Below are 15,767 nucleotides of genomic sequence, written 5' to 3'. Positions count from 1 at the left end.
TTCTGGCTTACTTATACATTTTATGCCCTATCTCTATGTGAAAAACACAATAAAGAACAACAGTGGATGTATTGTATTCACAACATACTACATGGATTAATATTTTCCTCAGATATTGATGTAAAACTCAGGAATATGGGTAGGAAAAGCAAGTTAATCCCTGGCCAGTGACTCAATTGATTGCAGCATTGTCTCATACACTAAAAGGTTTCGGGTTCGATTCCCAGTCAGGGCTTATATGGGAGGCAACCAATGGATGTTTCTCTCTCACATCGATGTTCTTCTCTCTCTCTCTCAAATCAATAAAAACATATTCTCAGGTGAGGATTAAAAAAAGAAAAAGAAAAAGCAAGTTAATTGGTTTAAAATGTTTAATAAATGACCACAATAATAAATGAAATCTCTCTGATTTGTGTCTGCTTAACCACAAAGAGAAAAGGAAGCCAGAGAATTAGGGTGAATTCTGAGTTCTTTGCATGAAAATAATGAGACTACAGAATATAAAATATTGGAAAACGGTGAAAGATTAGAAGCTCAAAGTTCTTATTGATTAGCTTTATGCATGTCAAAGATTTGTCTCCTATCACTGTTAAGTGCATCAAGCAGATATCTTAAAGGACATTCCAACCGACACTGGAAATTGACCTAAGAATATATTTCAGTATGATCACAGGGTGTGGCAGTGGCCGTGCACACTAAACTTTGGAACCAATTTTTTTTGAACCAATACATCTAATATATTTTCAACACCTGATATGTGCCAGATATGTCAGGATCTAGGAACTGAGAATAAGATCATGAGCAAAAAAGACAAGCTGCTTGCAATCCAGGTACCTTTTAAGGTGAATTCGATTTAAGGGAAATGTAATTATTAAATAAATAAATAAATAAATAAATAAATAAATAAATAAAGAATAAGAGATGGCATAATGTGTTTGAGAGATCTGAAATAGCAGAAGAAGGTCATTTTGGGTGTAATTTTGGGAACATACTCTCTATAGAGGTAATTTTTGAATTGAAATGTTAATGCTGAGAAGTTAATCATTTGAACATACAGGGTAAGACTTTCCAACCAGACGGAGCAATAAGTACAGAGGCACAAGTCAAGAACAAACAGAAGTCCAAGAAGTAGTGGACATTCCTGGGGTGGGTGGGAAACAGTCATGGGGAGGCAAAGACAGAGTTCCAGGGCCTTGGCAAAGAGATGACTATCATCCTAGAACTAGCAGAGACATGGAGGTTAATGTAGGATAACAGAATGAGAACTCAGGTCAGAACCAAAGCAGGGACTCCATCCTACAAACTAGATACTGACAAAAGAAGAGTTTGGGGTTTAAAGGCCAGACCCTATCATCATAATGTTACTAGAGAGGGAATGATACAACACAGAGATGTTATGTTTTGGGTTTCATTGGAATGATGCTCAACACTAAAGCATTCTCTTTAAATATTGCTTGATTGCATAATTGCATCTGCATTACTCCTAGGCTGGATGCCACTGGAGGCAGATCTGAGCCAAATGGACAGTGAATATTGCTGGGGTAGCTGTAAATAAAGGAGAGCTAAAACAATTACGTTTCTTGATATACTTTACCAGGGATTCAAAGATCTGGGATAGAGCAGGGCAGGGTGAGGCAAATTCAGCCTGGTCCTTTAGGGATTTTAAGTTTTCTTTCTATTGACTAAATATTTGGTAACACCATAATGTATTCATATCCTTATGTTTTTATTGAGGTATAATTGACATGTAAAATTATTTTAGTTTCAGCTGTACAACATAATGATTAGATAATTGTATATGTTGTCAAATATTCACTACAATAAGACTAGTTAACATCCATCATCACATATGGTTACAATTGTTTTTCTTATGATGAGAACTTTTAAGATCTATGTTATTAACAACTATGATATATGTAATACAGTACTATTAACTATAGTCACCATGCTGTGCATTACAATCCCATGTCTAATTTTTTAAAAATTCAAAGTTAGTATCTTTTGACCCCCTTTCCCATTTTGCCCACCTCCTACCCCCTGCCTCTGGCAACCATCAATGCAATCTGTTCTCTGTATCTGTGAGCTCACATTTTGTTTTCTTTTGTTTTGTTTTGCTTTTTAGATTCTACATGTAAGTGAGATCATACAGTATTTGTTTTTCCCTGACTTAATTTACTTAACAAAATGCCCACAGGATCCATCAGTATTATTGCAAGTGGCAAGATTTTCTTCTTTTATATGGCTGAAGAATATCCCATTGGGGCACTGAGGGTAAATAGTGTAATAGTGGTTGAGAAAGGTTTCAGTTCAAGATGAGGATAGCAGCATGGATTCCATATTGTTTCTTATGGAATTCAGATGAAATAATCACTAATACATGCCCCAAATTCCATAATCCCTGATCTTTGACTCTCACCTCTCAATAGTGGTAGTTCAGTAGCTTGATAATTCCTTGCTTGATCTCCTGGGTTCGCACTCCATAAACAATGGGGTTCAGGGCTGGTGGGATAAGGTGATGGAAGACATTGAGAAGAATGGATACCTCTGAGGGCACCTTCTTTCCTGCCTTGTTTGTGAAGATGAATACTAGCAGCAATGTATAGAAGAATAGTATAAGAATGAGGTGGGAACCACAAGTACTCAAGGCCTTGGTGGCTGTACCTCCTGACTGCAGACGCATCACAGCCCGCAGGATGAAGCAGTAGGACAGTAAGATGAGTACCAGATCAGAACCCAGTAGGCACCAGACACTCACAAACTGGTAAAGTTTATTTAGGTAAATATCCCCACAGGAAAGCTTTGCCACAGAGATGTTGGCACAGATACAGTTCTCCACCACATTGCTGGCACAGTAGTTGAGCCTGGCAGCCAGAACAGGTGTGGGCAGTGTGGCCAGAAAATTTCGCAAGACAATGAAAATTGCTGCATTAATGACAAACTGTTCAGTGATGAGGGATGGGTAGCGAAGTGGGTGGCAGATGGCTACATAGCGGTCGTAGGCCATGACCAGAAAGGTGGAGGACTCCATGGGAAGGAATGTATTCATGATGAACATCTGCAGGAAGCAGCCAGCAAAGCTGATGGGCTTCATGTTGAACCAGAAGATGAGCAGGACCTGCCAGAATCATCATTCTCAAAAACTGTGCATCCATTTCCACCCTAAGGTACCTAACATGGAAAACGCTCAGATGGCTTCAACCTTCCATATCCCCAAGCAACAGCCCCATAATCCCTCTGGGACAGAATCCTGTTTTCAAGTACCTTCTTTGTGCATCCAAATCTCCAGAGCCTGATTTACAACCATTTCCCTCCATCTATAGAGCACAATTTTTATTTAAAAATGTTTATTTAGCCCTAACCAGTTTGGCTCAGTGGATAGAGCATTGGCCTGAGGACTGAAAGGTCCCAGGTTCGATTCCGGTCAGGGGCATGTACCTTGATTGGGGGCACATCCCCAGTGGGAGGTGTGCAGGAGGCAGCTGATCGATGTTTCTCTCTCATCGATGTTTCTAACTCTCTATCCCTCTATTTTCCTCTCTGTAAAAAATCAATGGAATATATTTTAAAAAAATAAAAATGTTTATTTATAGCCTGTCTTCTCTTGATCTTTATAGTTTTTACCCAAACTCCAGCTGACACATCTGCCCATCTAAATGTATCACAAGACATTAAGCCCAGTAATCCAATATTTATATTTAAACACCCCAACCTCTACATATTCATAAGAATCCTTTTCCAACTATGTTTCCTATATCAGTAAATGACATATGCCTACATCCAGTCTCATCTTAGAAAGTAAATTCTAGAGGCTTTAGATGTAAGGGTGGGGTCATTCACAGTCAAGGAGAATCACCCTGGAAGTAAAAAGAAGGGCAGAAGTTGGAAAATTACTGATTCAGACATTGAGAGAGGGCCTGTTATTTGGGGAAGAGTAAAGCCTTAGAAAAACAGGGATCTGGAGAATGAGAGGTGGCATATCTTAGCTTAGATAGACCAAATGTAATGGTGCAGGCTGTTTATTGAGTATTTTTATTCAGGTGTAAGTGAAAAAACAGCAGGAAAAAACAAATAAACCAAGAAAGATGATTGGCTGCCTGAGAGTGAATTCAGAGAGGCACTGACCTTGGGGATGACTGTGAGGCAGAGGATGACATCCAGCAGGGAGAGGATGGCAAGCAGGTAGTACATGGGCTCATGTAGAGATGCCTCCTGCCAAATGGCAAGTAATAACACAAAATTGGCACCTAGTGCCAAAACCAGGAGGGGAGCCAAGGCTACAGATAGCCAGTGCTGTGTGTCCTGCATTCCTGGAAGGCAGATCATCAGGAATTCAGTCACCTGGGTTCCTGTGCTGTTGATAGATAATACCATGACTGGCAGGTGGACCTGAAACTGGCTGAAAGAAAACACACATGAATTTAGGGTTTGACTGTTTCATTAAAAACCTCTTATCTTATCTATTTGCCTCCATTCTAGGCTGTAAAGTTTCTTCACAATTCTATTGGCATAAAATCTCTCTACAATGTAAATTGTATCAAATCACTCCATATTAAAAATTTTCTTAGTATTCATAACTTTATGAATAAAGAATAACTCCCTTCAAGTATGTTCCTACCTCACCCACATAGACTCAGGCACCTATTGAACATACTTTGCCTGATCTCATCTTTGTGTTTTTGTATATGTCATATCTTTCTTATAGAATCAACTCTCTTGCCCTCAAATAACTAACTTCTGCTTGTCATATTCTACCTGTACCAAGAATTACACCTCTTACAAATGTTTTTAAATTATTATTCTTTTTTACATACATAGATGCCTCTTCTCTCCATTGTTTCTCTGATCACGCGGCCAACAAATATTGATAAAAGTTTCCTATACTCATTGATGTTTCCTAATTGTTTTCCAAAAAGTCTGTGCTCCATCTGCCAGCAATAGAATCTTATCTTTATATTATAGCACAGAGGAAAACACAATGTACCTGGAGACATAATAGGCATTCAATAAGTATAGTTCGAATACATGGACTGACAGATTTTTGAAAGTATCACAACACCCTTGAATAATTTAATTTAGCATCTCCATATCTTGCTCTACTATAAACTTTCAGCACCTTTGCTTAACACTCAGTAAAAAGCTGAACAAAGCAGAATCAAATACAAAATAATTTAGTGATGAAAAAAATGTAACCTTGTGATAGAACAATAAATACAAAAGATACCTGTGCAGTCTCTGATTTGTATTTGTATATATATTTGGTAAGTAACTGCCTAAAGAAGTAAAACCTCCTCTGCAATTCCCTGGAAAAGGAGGAAAAATCAGGAAGTGAGGGAAGGACAAGGGAAGAACTGAAGGAATCCTTAAACATGCCTCAGGATATGATGCTACACAGACTGCAGCTTTAGTTCCCTTTGAGTATCTCCTTAACCATCCAGGATCCTGCTGGTGAAGAAGTTGCCAGGTTCTGCTGTGCTCTCCTCTGAAGCAGAGGAAAGGTCATCTCTTACAGATGGATGCTTTGGGCATCTGGTCAGGGCACCCCTGGATGCACAAAAAATGTCCTAATCAAGGTTTAGAGTTATTTTATTTTTTTCTCAAATATATAGTATAGTCTTCTCACCATGATTTTCTTTTATCTAGACCACTAGTTCTCAAATGCGAGTATGCATCAAATCACCCAGATTTCTTGTTGAAACACAGATTGCTGAACACAAACCCCAGTTTCCAATTTTGTACATACATCTGAGGGGGAAGCCCAAAATTTTGCCCTTCTAACAAATTCCCAGTAATGGTGGTATTGCTTTTCCAGGAATAATACTTTGAGAATGACAGAGCTACACCCAACCGTGACAACTAACCTAACCACTGATTTAAATTGACCCTAATTCAAGGCTGCTGCCACATTTTAGCAGATCTGGCCACAGCTCTGCTCAGATTCAGACATCCAATTGGTTCTCCTCCCATGATCTGTACTTATTTAAGCAAAGTCTGGCCAATCTCTAGTGTCCCAATTTAAAAGTGATCTTCCTCACATGGACTCTCTGGGAAGTTTGTAGGTTCCTTTTTTAGTTTTATCTCTCTGACTAGATCCATAGTTCTTAACCACCTCTCCTAGGAAGACCAAAGTTCATTATGGTCAAGGACAAGGTTTCATTCATTTTTCTTTGTGACAGTTGGCACAAATCCAGACACTTACAATATATCTCTATTGCTCAAAGTAGGAATACTTGCTGGTTAACTGTTCTGCTGGAGACAGACTAGAGCTTACCTACTGTAAGCTCAGCTGACCCGTGCTCTAATGGGCTCATGCTTTTTTTTTTTATATCAGTGATTTTCAAGGTCTTTACAAACTCATATATGAAGGTGCAATAACATTCTCTAAAATAAACAAAGAATTAAGTAGAAGACCAAACTTAAAGTCTCACTTATGATTCACTTTCCACTGTACTATTCTCAAAAGACTTACAAAGTGCTCCAAGTAGCAGTTTGATCATTCAACTGCTTCCAGGCAGTGTGTGACTCCTTAACTTCTCACTGGCCTTCTATTGTGGCTTTAGCAACTGGACAACTCTATGAAGATGCTGACTCTATAAAAGCCACTCTCCTGTGGCTGAAAACATGAAGAATTGGTTTGGGAATCCTGCTCCCAGGAGCTCTGGCCTCCCTGCAGGCATGTACACATTTCCAATGTAAAAGGAGAGATTTGAAGTGAAAGAGAGTTGATCAGTTTATAGTTTCTCTTCAGATGTCTAAGAGTTATGTAAACAGATATATTGTGTGTCATAGCAAAGAATATCACTCAGGGACTTGGAGGATGTATCTAAGAGATCCTTTCAGAAGACAAATGTCATTATAGTTATGGAATGACCTCAACTTGCATGTTAGCTGCATTCTAGAAATATTGTATTTAAAATAAGTGCTTTATGATGATTGGGCATCATTCTTCTTTAATGAGAAAACTAGAGCTAGATTGGTGAGTCAAAAGTTACACATCTAACCAGTGGCCAAATTGGTATACCTGGGATTTCAATAAAAGTCTTTGTTATCTCATCCCAAGATAAGCAATCTTAGGTTCTATGATATATAAAATTGCATTGAATGGTGACTTATATAATACTTCTTGTAAGGTGCTTTGGGGTATACAATATATTAACAACTTGATCCTTTCCTTAAGAAGTTTTCAGGGGAAATAAGAGATAAGTTACACACATATGAATTATTCACTTTTATTAAATAAAAAACTACAATATATAAATTATTGTATTCACAACTCTTAAGTATGTAAAGTTAAGAAGATGAATGAAACTCCTCCTCAGACTCAGAGGAATTTATAAACTAGTATCAGAAAGAGATTTATACATAGTTCCATATAGATTCATTCCATTGGGGTGAATAAAGGAAGGAATTTTGTAATAGGTAGAGTTTAAACTGAGACTTGTAGAATGAACATAGTTTGTCAAATAAAGTTGTTGGTTTTTTTATGTGGAAAAAGATACTTCTGCATAGACTTTAAGAAAAAATCTTGGAGTACATGATCTAAAAATAATGAACTAGGACCAACTGAAATATGGGTGAACAGAAGAGGGTTTAAGAAGAGTGTTTCATATTTTGGTTAGGATCAGTCTTTAGAGTTGTAAAACAGAGAAGAGCAAAGCTATTACTTTTATAAAAGACAATGCCATAAAAATGATGTTATAAGCCCCCCAGGAATGGCTAACTTCTTTGTAGATGAGCTACATTAGAGGATATTTTCCAATGATTCTCATATATGAAGTTCTCAGTATCCAAAAAGGGGCCTAGTTACCAGTGTAAATTAATCTCAGGAAATATTGGCTCAGTATCTGAGTCTCCACCATTTTCAGGGCATGGTCAGGAAGGGAACTGCAAAGAGTAAAACAGACATATCCTTATTCAAATAACCCACTAATCCAAAGGTCTGGATGCCATAAGAAACTATGTTGGCAACAGCACAGAATATAATGATTGACACAACAGGAATGAAAATAGGCTAAGTCAATTTAAATATATCTAAGATAAGCAGGAGAGAGTGTGGATGGATCATGCCTAAAATCTGATGGAAAATTTAGGTGGGATCATATGAATTCAGAAGTTGGTAAAGCACATCTGAAATAAAAAAAAAACCTCTCACTTAAAACACACACACAACTGAGTGATCCTAAAATTTATTTTTTAAAAATTTTTTTAAAAAGAAAAGAGCAACAGGAAATTTATGCTACAAAGAAGTGTCATTAGATAAATATATCAACAGGATCTGGCAGGGCTAGAGGAGGCAATGGATGGCACATGGCATTCACTCAACTATAAGAATCCAAGTTCTGGAGTGAACTTTCTATATATTCACAAGAGAGCCGCTCATGGTACAAAACCAATTTGATCTGTATATCAGATCTCAGGTAGAATTAAGGGATCTAATACCTATCTAAATATTAAGTAATTGATGAAATTGAGAGGTGTTGAAAGTGATTAGACTACCATTTATTCTTTATTTAAAAAACAATAGCACTCTAATTAAGCTCGTGTGATTATGGCTTGACAAGTCCCTTTCACATAGGTGAGGCCAGGAGAAACTTCTAGGTAACTCCAGAATGCAAAAACAGTCAATGAAATAGAAAACAGGAGTCAAAATATAGATATCTCCATGATCAAATGAAACATTAGAGAAAGAAAAATCCATACTTATTTCTGCAGTAATCATTTACATTTTCTATGCATCATGGAAATTATCCCCCATTATCAGTTTCTGCTTCCAAGGTCAAATCTCACTTATGTTAGTTCTTACAGCCTCCTCAGCAATTTCTGGATTCCCTGCTTGATCTCCCTGGTTCTCACGCCATAAACAATGGGGTTCAGAGCTGGGGGAATCAGGTGGTGCAGGATGTTGAGCAGGATGGGGACATCTGGGGGGATTCTCTTCCTGGCCAGGTTAGTGATGACCAGAACCAGCAGGACTGTGCTGAAGAACAGGATGAGGATGAAGTGGGAACCACACGTACTCAGGGCCTTGGCCGCAGCACCCTCAGCCTTGATCCTTAGCACAGCTTTTAGGATGAAGGAGTAGGAGAGAACAATAAGGATGAGGTCAGAACCTAGTAAAGTCCAGCCTGTCACAAACTGGTAGAGCCGGTTGAAGGTGATGTCATCACAGGAGAGTTTGGACACAGACAGGTTAGTGCAGATGCAGTTCCTGATGATGTTCTCTGCACAGTATCTGAGTCTCGAAGAAAGTATTGGGATAGGCATGGTAAGAATGCCATTCCGGGCCACAACAAATATGGCAGCCCTAGCCACAAATTGGTCGGTGATGATGGATGGGTACCGTAGTGGGTGGCAGATGGCCACGTAGCGGTCATAGGCCATGACCATGAATGTGCAGGACTCCATGGTCAAGAAACTATTCATGATGAACATCTGGAGAAAGCAGCCAGAGAAACCAATAGATTTGTTGTCAAACCAGAACATGGCCAGGACTTTGGGGATGACAGTGAGGCAAAGCACCATGTCCAGCAGAGAGAGGAGGCTGAGCAAGTAGTACATGGGCTCATGCAGAGAGGCCTCCAGCCAGATGGTGATCAGGAGGGTGGTGTTGGCCCCCATGGCCAAAAGGAAGAGGAGGCTGAGGGGCAGGGACAGCCAGTGCTGCCAACTCTGGTAGTTAGGGAAGCAGATGAGGAGGAATTCGGAGACTGGAGCAGTGGAATAGTTGCTGGGCAATGCCATGTAAAATATTCTGATCACAACTGACACTTTAGAAAACCTTGAAAGGGTAAGACATAATAAATACCCATGGAAAAAGAATTAATATTCCAAAGAACCATTGAAAAACAATCATAGTTAAGTGTCTGGTACTATCTAAGTCCTTGGTAAATATAAACCAATTAATATTATTAAAAATCCTGTAAGTAGAATGATAGTAGGATGACTATATTTCTTATTTAACTGACGAAATCCCTATTTATACCTCTTTTCACTCTTAATAGTTTCTGAACTTGATTGGTAAATTACATGATCATACTTTTTATAATTCCATTGCTATTTCAATTTTGCAGATGAGGAAACAAAGGCAATAAAAGTCATTTTACTAAAATCACAGTAGTGAAGCCATGTCATGGGACCATGAAGTCTGAATTACAACTCTTATTACCTTTTCTGTCTCTATAAACAAAAGCACTTATGCAGAGCAGATAAGCCATTGCCCCAAAGATATGCCTTCCCTTGTTCTTTCTCCAAGAGAGGACATCATAGGCAAAGGAGAAATCAAGCCTTAGTTCATCACTGGAAAATATCTGAAGACTTCATTAGAGTTAGGACTATCATTTGTACAGGACCGTAGAGAAGACATTAAAAAGTTTCCTAATGTTCTGGGCAAGCAGTCAAGATAAGAACAAAAAATTTCAAAAGTCATAAATTTTGGTCCAACAGGACTATTCCAAGAGTAAGGAATAAGAGGGTCTGCTGTCTTTATCTTATTCCATCATGGATTCTCAGTCAGTAGTCACAATACTAACTTGACTAAATAGGATCTCATGGGTTCAAGGCCTGGAATATCATAAGCGGTTATAAACAAAATCAAGACACTTATGAGATAACCTTTATATGGTTGCCATACCCCAGTGACACTATTTGTTTTTAATGCTCTGAGACAGTCCAATCTTAACAAGTTTTTTGTCAACAATGTCTGTGTTCCCAATGAATCAGCTTCCCTTTATTTTCTGGGAAAGTGAGAGCCTTACAGTCAAGAAGTAATTGTGAATATTTGAAGATTTGGAAGTTGGAAAAAAAAATTTGCTCTTCTGTTTTGCCTAAGATATTATCACTTTCCATATAATCTGCAGCAGCACTTTCAACAGAAATACAGTGCGAGCCATATACAAAACTTTCAATTTCCAGTAGACATTTTAAACATTAAATGGACACATGCAAATTAATTTTAATAACGTATGTTGTTTTACTGAGTACATCCAAAATATTATCACTTTAATATGTAATCAATGTAAAAAACTGTTAAAAGAACTAATTTATATTCTTTGCTTTTATTTTTGTACTACGTCTTCAAAATTAGGTGTATATTTGACACATCTCAGTTCTGACAATCCACAGTTGAAGTGCTCAATAGTCACATGTGGCTAGTGGTTAGTCTAATGGACAGTACAGGTCTGGAATTTTGGAAAACTAAACATTTTTCTTTCGATTTTGCTTAACATATGAGTTTGCTTTTGGTGGTATCTATGACTCTTGGGTTATATAGTGAATTCCTTTCATTTAGTTCTATTTCTGAATCAGCTCAAAATTATAGTTTTTAAAATTTTCTTGTTCAATACTCTTTATCAAGTTTTCTTTAGAGATTTCTTAGCAAAGCGATCTTTCAAATTCAGGATGGTAATACCTCTTTAAGGACAGAGATAATCAGCATATGAAGTGTTCCCAGTTTAGGTGACACAGATGACTGTACCAGAGCCTAGGACTTTCCAGCAACCTTGACCTCCTTGACTCAGACTGGATACTACTCTTCTCCCACTCCTACCTTAAGCCAGTAGAGTGGTTTTTTTTGTTTGTTTGTTTTTTAAAGAATCAATGTCACTATTCAGTAAAGAATGCCAAAGTGTCCAGATATTTCCAAATGTGCTCACAGGAAGATAATTCCTTTACGTAAGGTATATTTGGGAACTGGAACTAGATTTTGTTAACAAAGAGTGGCCAAAGATCGGAGGTACAAAAGGGAGAATCAGAATTAGAAAAGAACTATATTTTCAGACATAAATCCACATAAAAACTATCCTGTTAGTAAGATCATACAAACTTACCTGTAGTCAGATTCCAGTTACCTTAAAGAAATAAATCTATTCCTATGAACTCATCTGCTTTGTTTTCAGTTGGTTATAGTGGATCAATAAACCACAAATAAACAATTGATTCTACACCTAATGTGAAGTCTTCTGGGGAGCATGGTTGCTTGAGCAATGAAAAAGCTATTCTATTCCACCCAGAGAAGCAGGAAGGAACACTGGGAGACAAGGCAGGATGAGCCAGAGAGCCAAGAGGGAGTAATCAGGCAGCCGAGATTACTGTCCTATCACATCTGGTAATTCTAGGGTAATCTTCTCTAGGGGTGGCCAAATTGCAGTTAAGAATATAGACTCCTCATGAACAACATAAACTGATGAACAAAAACAGATCCAGAGACAGAGAAGCATTGATTAGACCATCAAACCTCAGAGGGAAGGTAGGGGAGGGTGGGAGTAAGGGAGAGAGATCAACCAAAGGACTTGTATGCATGCATATAAGTCTAACCAATGGACATAGGCATGGTGGTGGTGCTGGTGGGGGGAGATAAGGACACATATGTAATACCTTAATCAATAAAGAAAAAAATCAGTCACTAATATTTTTGATCACCTGCTCTATACTCAACATTTTAGAATCAGTTTTGTGAAATAAAAATGACAGCATATAGGAAAAATAAAAAGAATATAGACTCCTGGTCTTCAGTTGCCATAGACAATCTATAATAATAAAAGCATAATATGCTAATTAGACCAGTCGTCCTTCCAGATGACCTTCTGGACAAAGCCAGGGCTGCGAGGGAAGCCTGGGTCCTGGGTGCCTGCGGATGGCCAGAGGGAAGCCCAGGTCCTGGGTTCCGGAGGGAAGCCCGGGTGCCAGAGGGAAGCAGTACTGGCAGCCGGGGGAAGGGAGGCCTACTCTTGCACTAATTTCATGCATCAGGCCTCTAGTTAATAATAAAGGTATAGATTTAATTCAAGAGCACTCACCTCAAAAATCTTGGCTTTCCAAAATGGGTACTGTACAGCTTACACTAGAAAAATGTGTTCCCATATGAAAGCAGTGACCCACCAGATTTGTGGTAATTGCTAGCTTATGAATCTGCAGCATCAGATGTATAGTAGTCCTATCCACTCCCAGCTTATATTGTATATGTGGAATGCTACGTGTCTCATCATTCCCATCGTTATGACTTTCCTGGCTCCACAGCAGACCTACTAGCTCTAGGAGGCTATACTGTACTGCTGCTATTTATGACTGCTTACTGCACCATCTGGTTCCTCAGAGGCTATTTTCAGGTCCCTAAACTGAACTCTGTCCCTCCCCTACCTGTAGCCTACAGAGCTAAGACCATTTTAGGCATCTGAACCTTGAGAATAAGGCCACTCCTGGGGGCAGGGGAGAATGGGGCAAAAGAGGGAAGAGAGCAGCAAGAAAAGAGAAAACACGGAAGACAAAATTCAATATCAGAGTATTGAAGAACAGGGAGAGAGTTAAGAGAAGCCAGGGAGGTGGGGGGGGGGGGGTTCTGCAAAAAGAGTGTATATGTTTGAAAGAAACATCTATTTCTAGACTTAGAATAAACAGAAATGTATTTTAGATATTAAGTGTACTCTTAGAAAATTTATGTTTAAATGAAGATCTAATATTATCCTTAAACAGGGGTTATTTAATTACAGCCAGTGTACAAAGAATGGGCTATGAAGTATAACATGTTATGGAAACACTAGAAGCCCAGTGTGTGGCCTCGCCGTGCTTGCAGCCTTGCCTACCGGCGCCAGTCTTTGGTCATTACGGCACTAGGGCCAGTGGGTTTTTATAATGTAGATTATTTTCCCTTATTACTGACAGTGCAGTAACTTAATTAGAAACAGGAATGAACAAGTGAAACATTTATTTATTTATTATTTGTTTTGACTTTAAATAATATTTTTAATTAGAGTTGGCATACGCTATTATATTAGTTTCAGGTGTACAACCCAGTGATTAGATATTAGAAAAGTTACTAAATTATCACCCTCATAAATCTAGTACCTACCTGACACCATATATAGTTTCTAGAGGCCCGGTGCATGAAATTTGTGCATGGGGGTGGGAGTGGGGTGTGTGTCCTTCAGCCCAGCCTGCACCCTCTCCAATCTATACCTTTCACAATCCAGGACTGCTGGCTCCCAACTGCTTGCTTGCCTGCCTACCTGATTGCCCCTAAGTGCTTCTGCCTGCCAGTCTGATCAACCCCTAACCACTCCCTGGCCAGTCTAATTGATGCCTAACTGCTCCCCTGCTGGCTGATTGTCCCTAACTGCCCTGCCCTGCTGGCCTGGTCACCCCTAACTGTCCTCTTATGCAGGCCTGGTCACCCCTAATTGCCCTCCCCTGCCAGCCTCGTCACCCCTAACTGTCCTCCCCTGCAGGCCTGGTTGCCCCCAACTGCCTTCCACTGCTGGCCCAGTTGCCCCTAACTGCCCTCCCTTGCCAACCTGGTTGCCTCTAACTGCCCTCCACTGCTGGCCCAATTGCCCCTAACTGCCCTCCCCTGCTGGCCTGGTCGCCCCTAACTTCTCTTCCTTGCCAGCCTGGTCTCCCCCAACTGCCCTCCCCTGCTGGCCCAATTGCCCCTAACTGCCCTCCCTTGCTGGCCTGGTTGCCCTTAACTGTCCTCCCCTGCTGGCCTGGTTGCCCCCAACTGCCCTCCCCTGCTGGCCTGGTCCCCACCATCCCCAACTGCCCTCCCCTGCAGGCCTGGTCACCCCTAACTTCCCTCCCTTGCCAGCCTTGTTGCCCCTAACTGCCCCCCCCTGTTGACCCAATTGCCCCTAACTACCCTCCCCTGCTGGCCTGGTCACCCCTAACTGCTCTTCCCTGCCAGCCTGATCTCCCCCAACTGCCCTCCCCTGCAAGCCTGGTCACCCCTAACTGCCCTCCCCTGCTGGCCTGGTTGCCCCCAACTGCCCTCCCCTGCAAGCCTGGTCCCCCCCAACTGCCCTCTCCTGCTGGCCTGGTCCCTCCTCAACTGCACTCCCCTGCAGGCCTGATCACCCCTAACTGCCCCCCACCTGCTGGCCTGGTTGCCCCCAACTGCTCTCCCCTGCAGGCCATCTTGTGGAGACTATCTTGTGTCCACATGGGGGCAGCCATCTTTGACCACATAGGGGTGGCCATCTTGTGTGTTGGAGTGATGTTCAATTTGCATATTACCTCTTTATTATATAGGATAGGATTACAATATTATTGACTACATTCTCTATGTTGCACTTTACATCCCCATGACTATCCTGTAACTACCAATTTTTACTTCTTAATCCCCTCACCTTTTTCAGCCATTGAACTAATCTCACTCTCATCTTAAAGAAAACCCTTTAACATTTCTTATAATACTGGTTTGTTGGTAATGAATTCCTTTAGTTTTTTCTTGTTTGGGAAACTTTTTATCTGTCTTAGATCCTAAATGATAGCTTTTCTGGGTGCAGTAATCTTAGTTGTAGGTCCTTGCTTTTCATCACCTTGAATATTCATTCCAATCCATTCTGATCTGCAAAATTTCTGTTGAGAAATCAGCTGACAGTCTTATGGGAGCTCCTTTGCAGGTAAAAAACTGCTTTCTGCTGATGTTAAAATTCTCTTTGTCTTTAATCTGTGGCACTTTAATTATAATGTGTCTTGGTGTGGGCCTCTTTAGGTTCATCCTGTTTAGGACTCTGCACTTCCTGGACTTGTATGTCTATTTCCTTCACCAGTTCAGAAGCTCTTCTACTCTAAAAATAAAAATTGGACTAAAGAAAGGACTCCATGGGATCTGAAGAAAATATGTGATGCAGTATTGTGTGATCCATTTATTTCTTTTGGTTATTTTAGAGGTAAACTGAGAGTAATATTCCTTTGTACTGCTCTGGGTAGGGGTTGCAAAGCAACCAAACATCTATACACTATGTGGCCATAAATCAATTAGACAATTTATTAAGACA

General features: G+C 39.9%; 2 protein-coding genes across 2 annotated transcripts; both read right to left on the bottom strand.

Moving 5' to 3' along the window:
- Nucleotides 1–2,419: 2,419 nt before the first annotated feature.
- On the bottom strand, nucleotides 2,420–4,371 carry LOC308233680 (olfactory receptor 56A1-like; the record flags this gene model as incomplete). The annotated part of the gene is made up of 2 exons (XM_080640652.1): nucleotides 2,420–3,115; nucleotides 4,123–4,371. The coding sequence occupies 2 exons, from the start codon at nucleotides 4,369–4,371 to the stop codon at nucleotides 2,420–2,422; spliced, it is 945 nt and encodes a 314-aa protein (XP_080496778.1).
- A 4,425-nt stretch (nucleotides 4,372–8,796) lies between these two features.
- On the bottom strand, nucleotides 8,797–9,744 carry LOC308233423 (olfactory receptor 56A4-like; the record flags this gene model as incomplete). Its single annotated transcript, XM_080640352.1, has 1 exon — nucleotides 8,797–9,744. Exon 1 carries the CDS (start codon nucleotides 9,736–9,738, stop codon nucleotides 8,797–8,799), a length of 942 nt encoding a protein of 313 aa, XP_080496478.1. The 5' UTR covers nucleotides 9,739–9,744.
- Between the last annotated feature and the right edge of the window lie 6,023 nt (nucleotides 9,745–15,767).

This window comes from Plecotus auritus, assembly GCF_963455305.1.
Source record: "Plecotus auritus genome assembly, chromosome: 9".
Classification (NCBI taxonomy): Eukaryota; Metazoa; Chordata; class Mammalia; order Chiroptera; family Vespertilionidae; genus Plecotus; species Plecotus auritus.
Note: the sequence above shows the minus strand (reverse complement) of the source record. Positions and strands in the feature narration are given on the sequence as shown.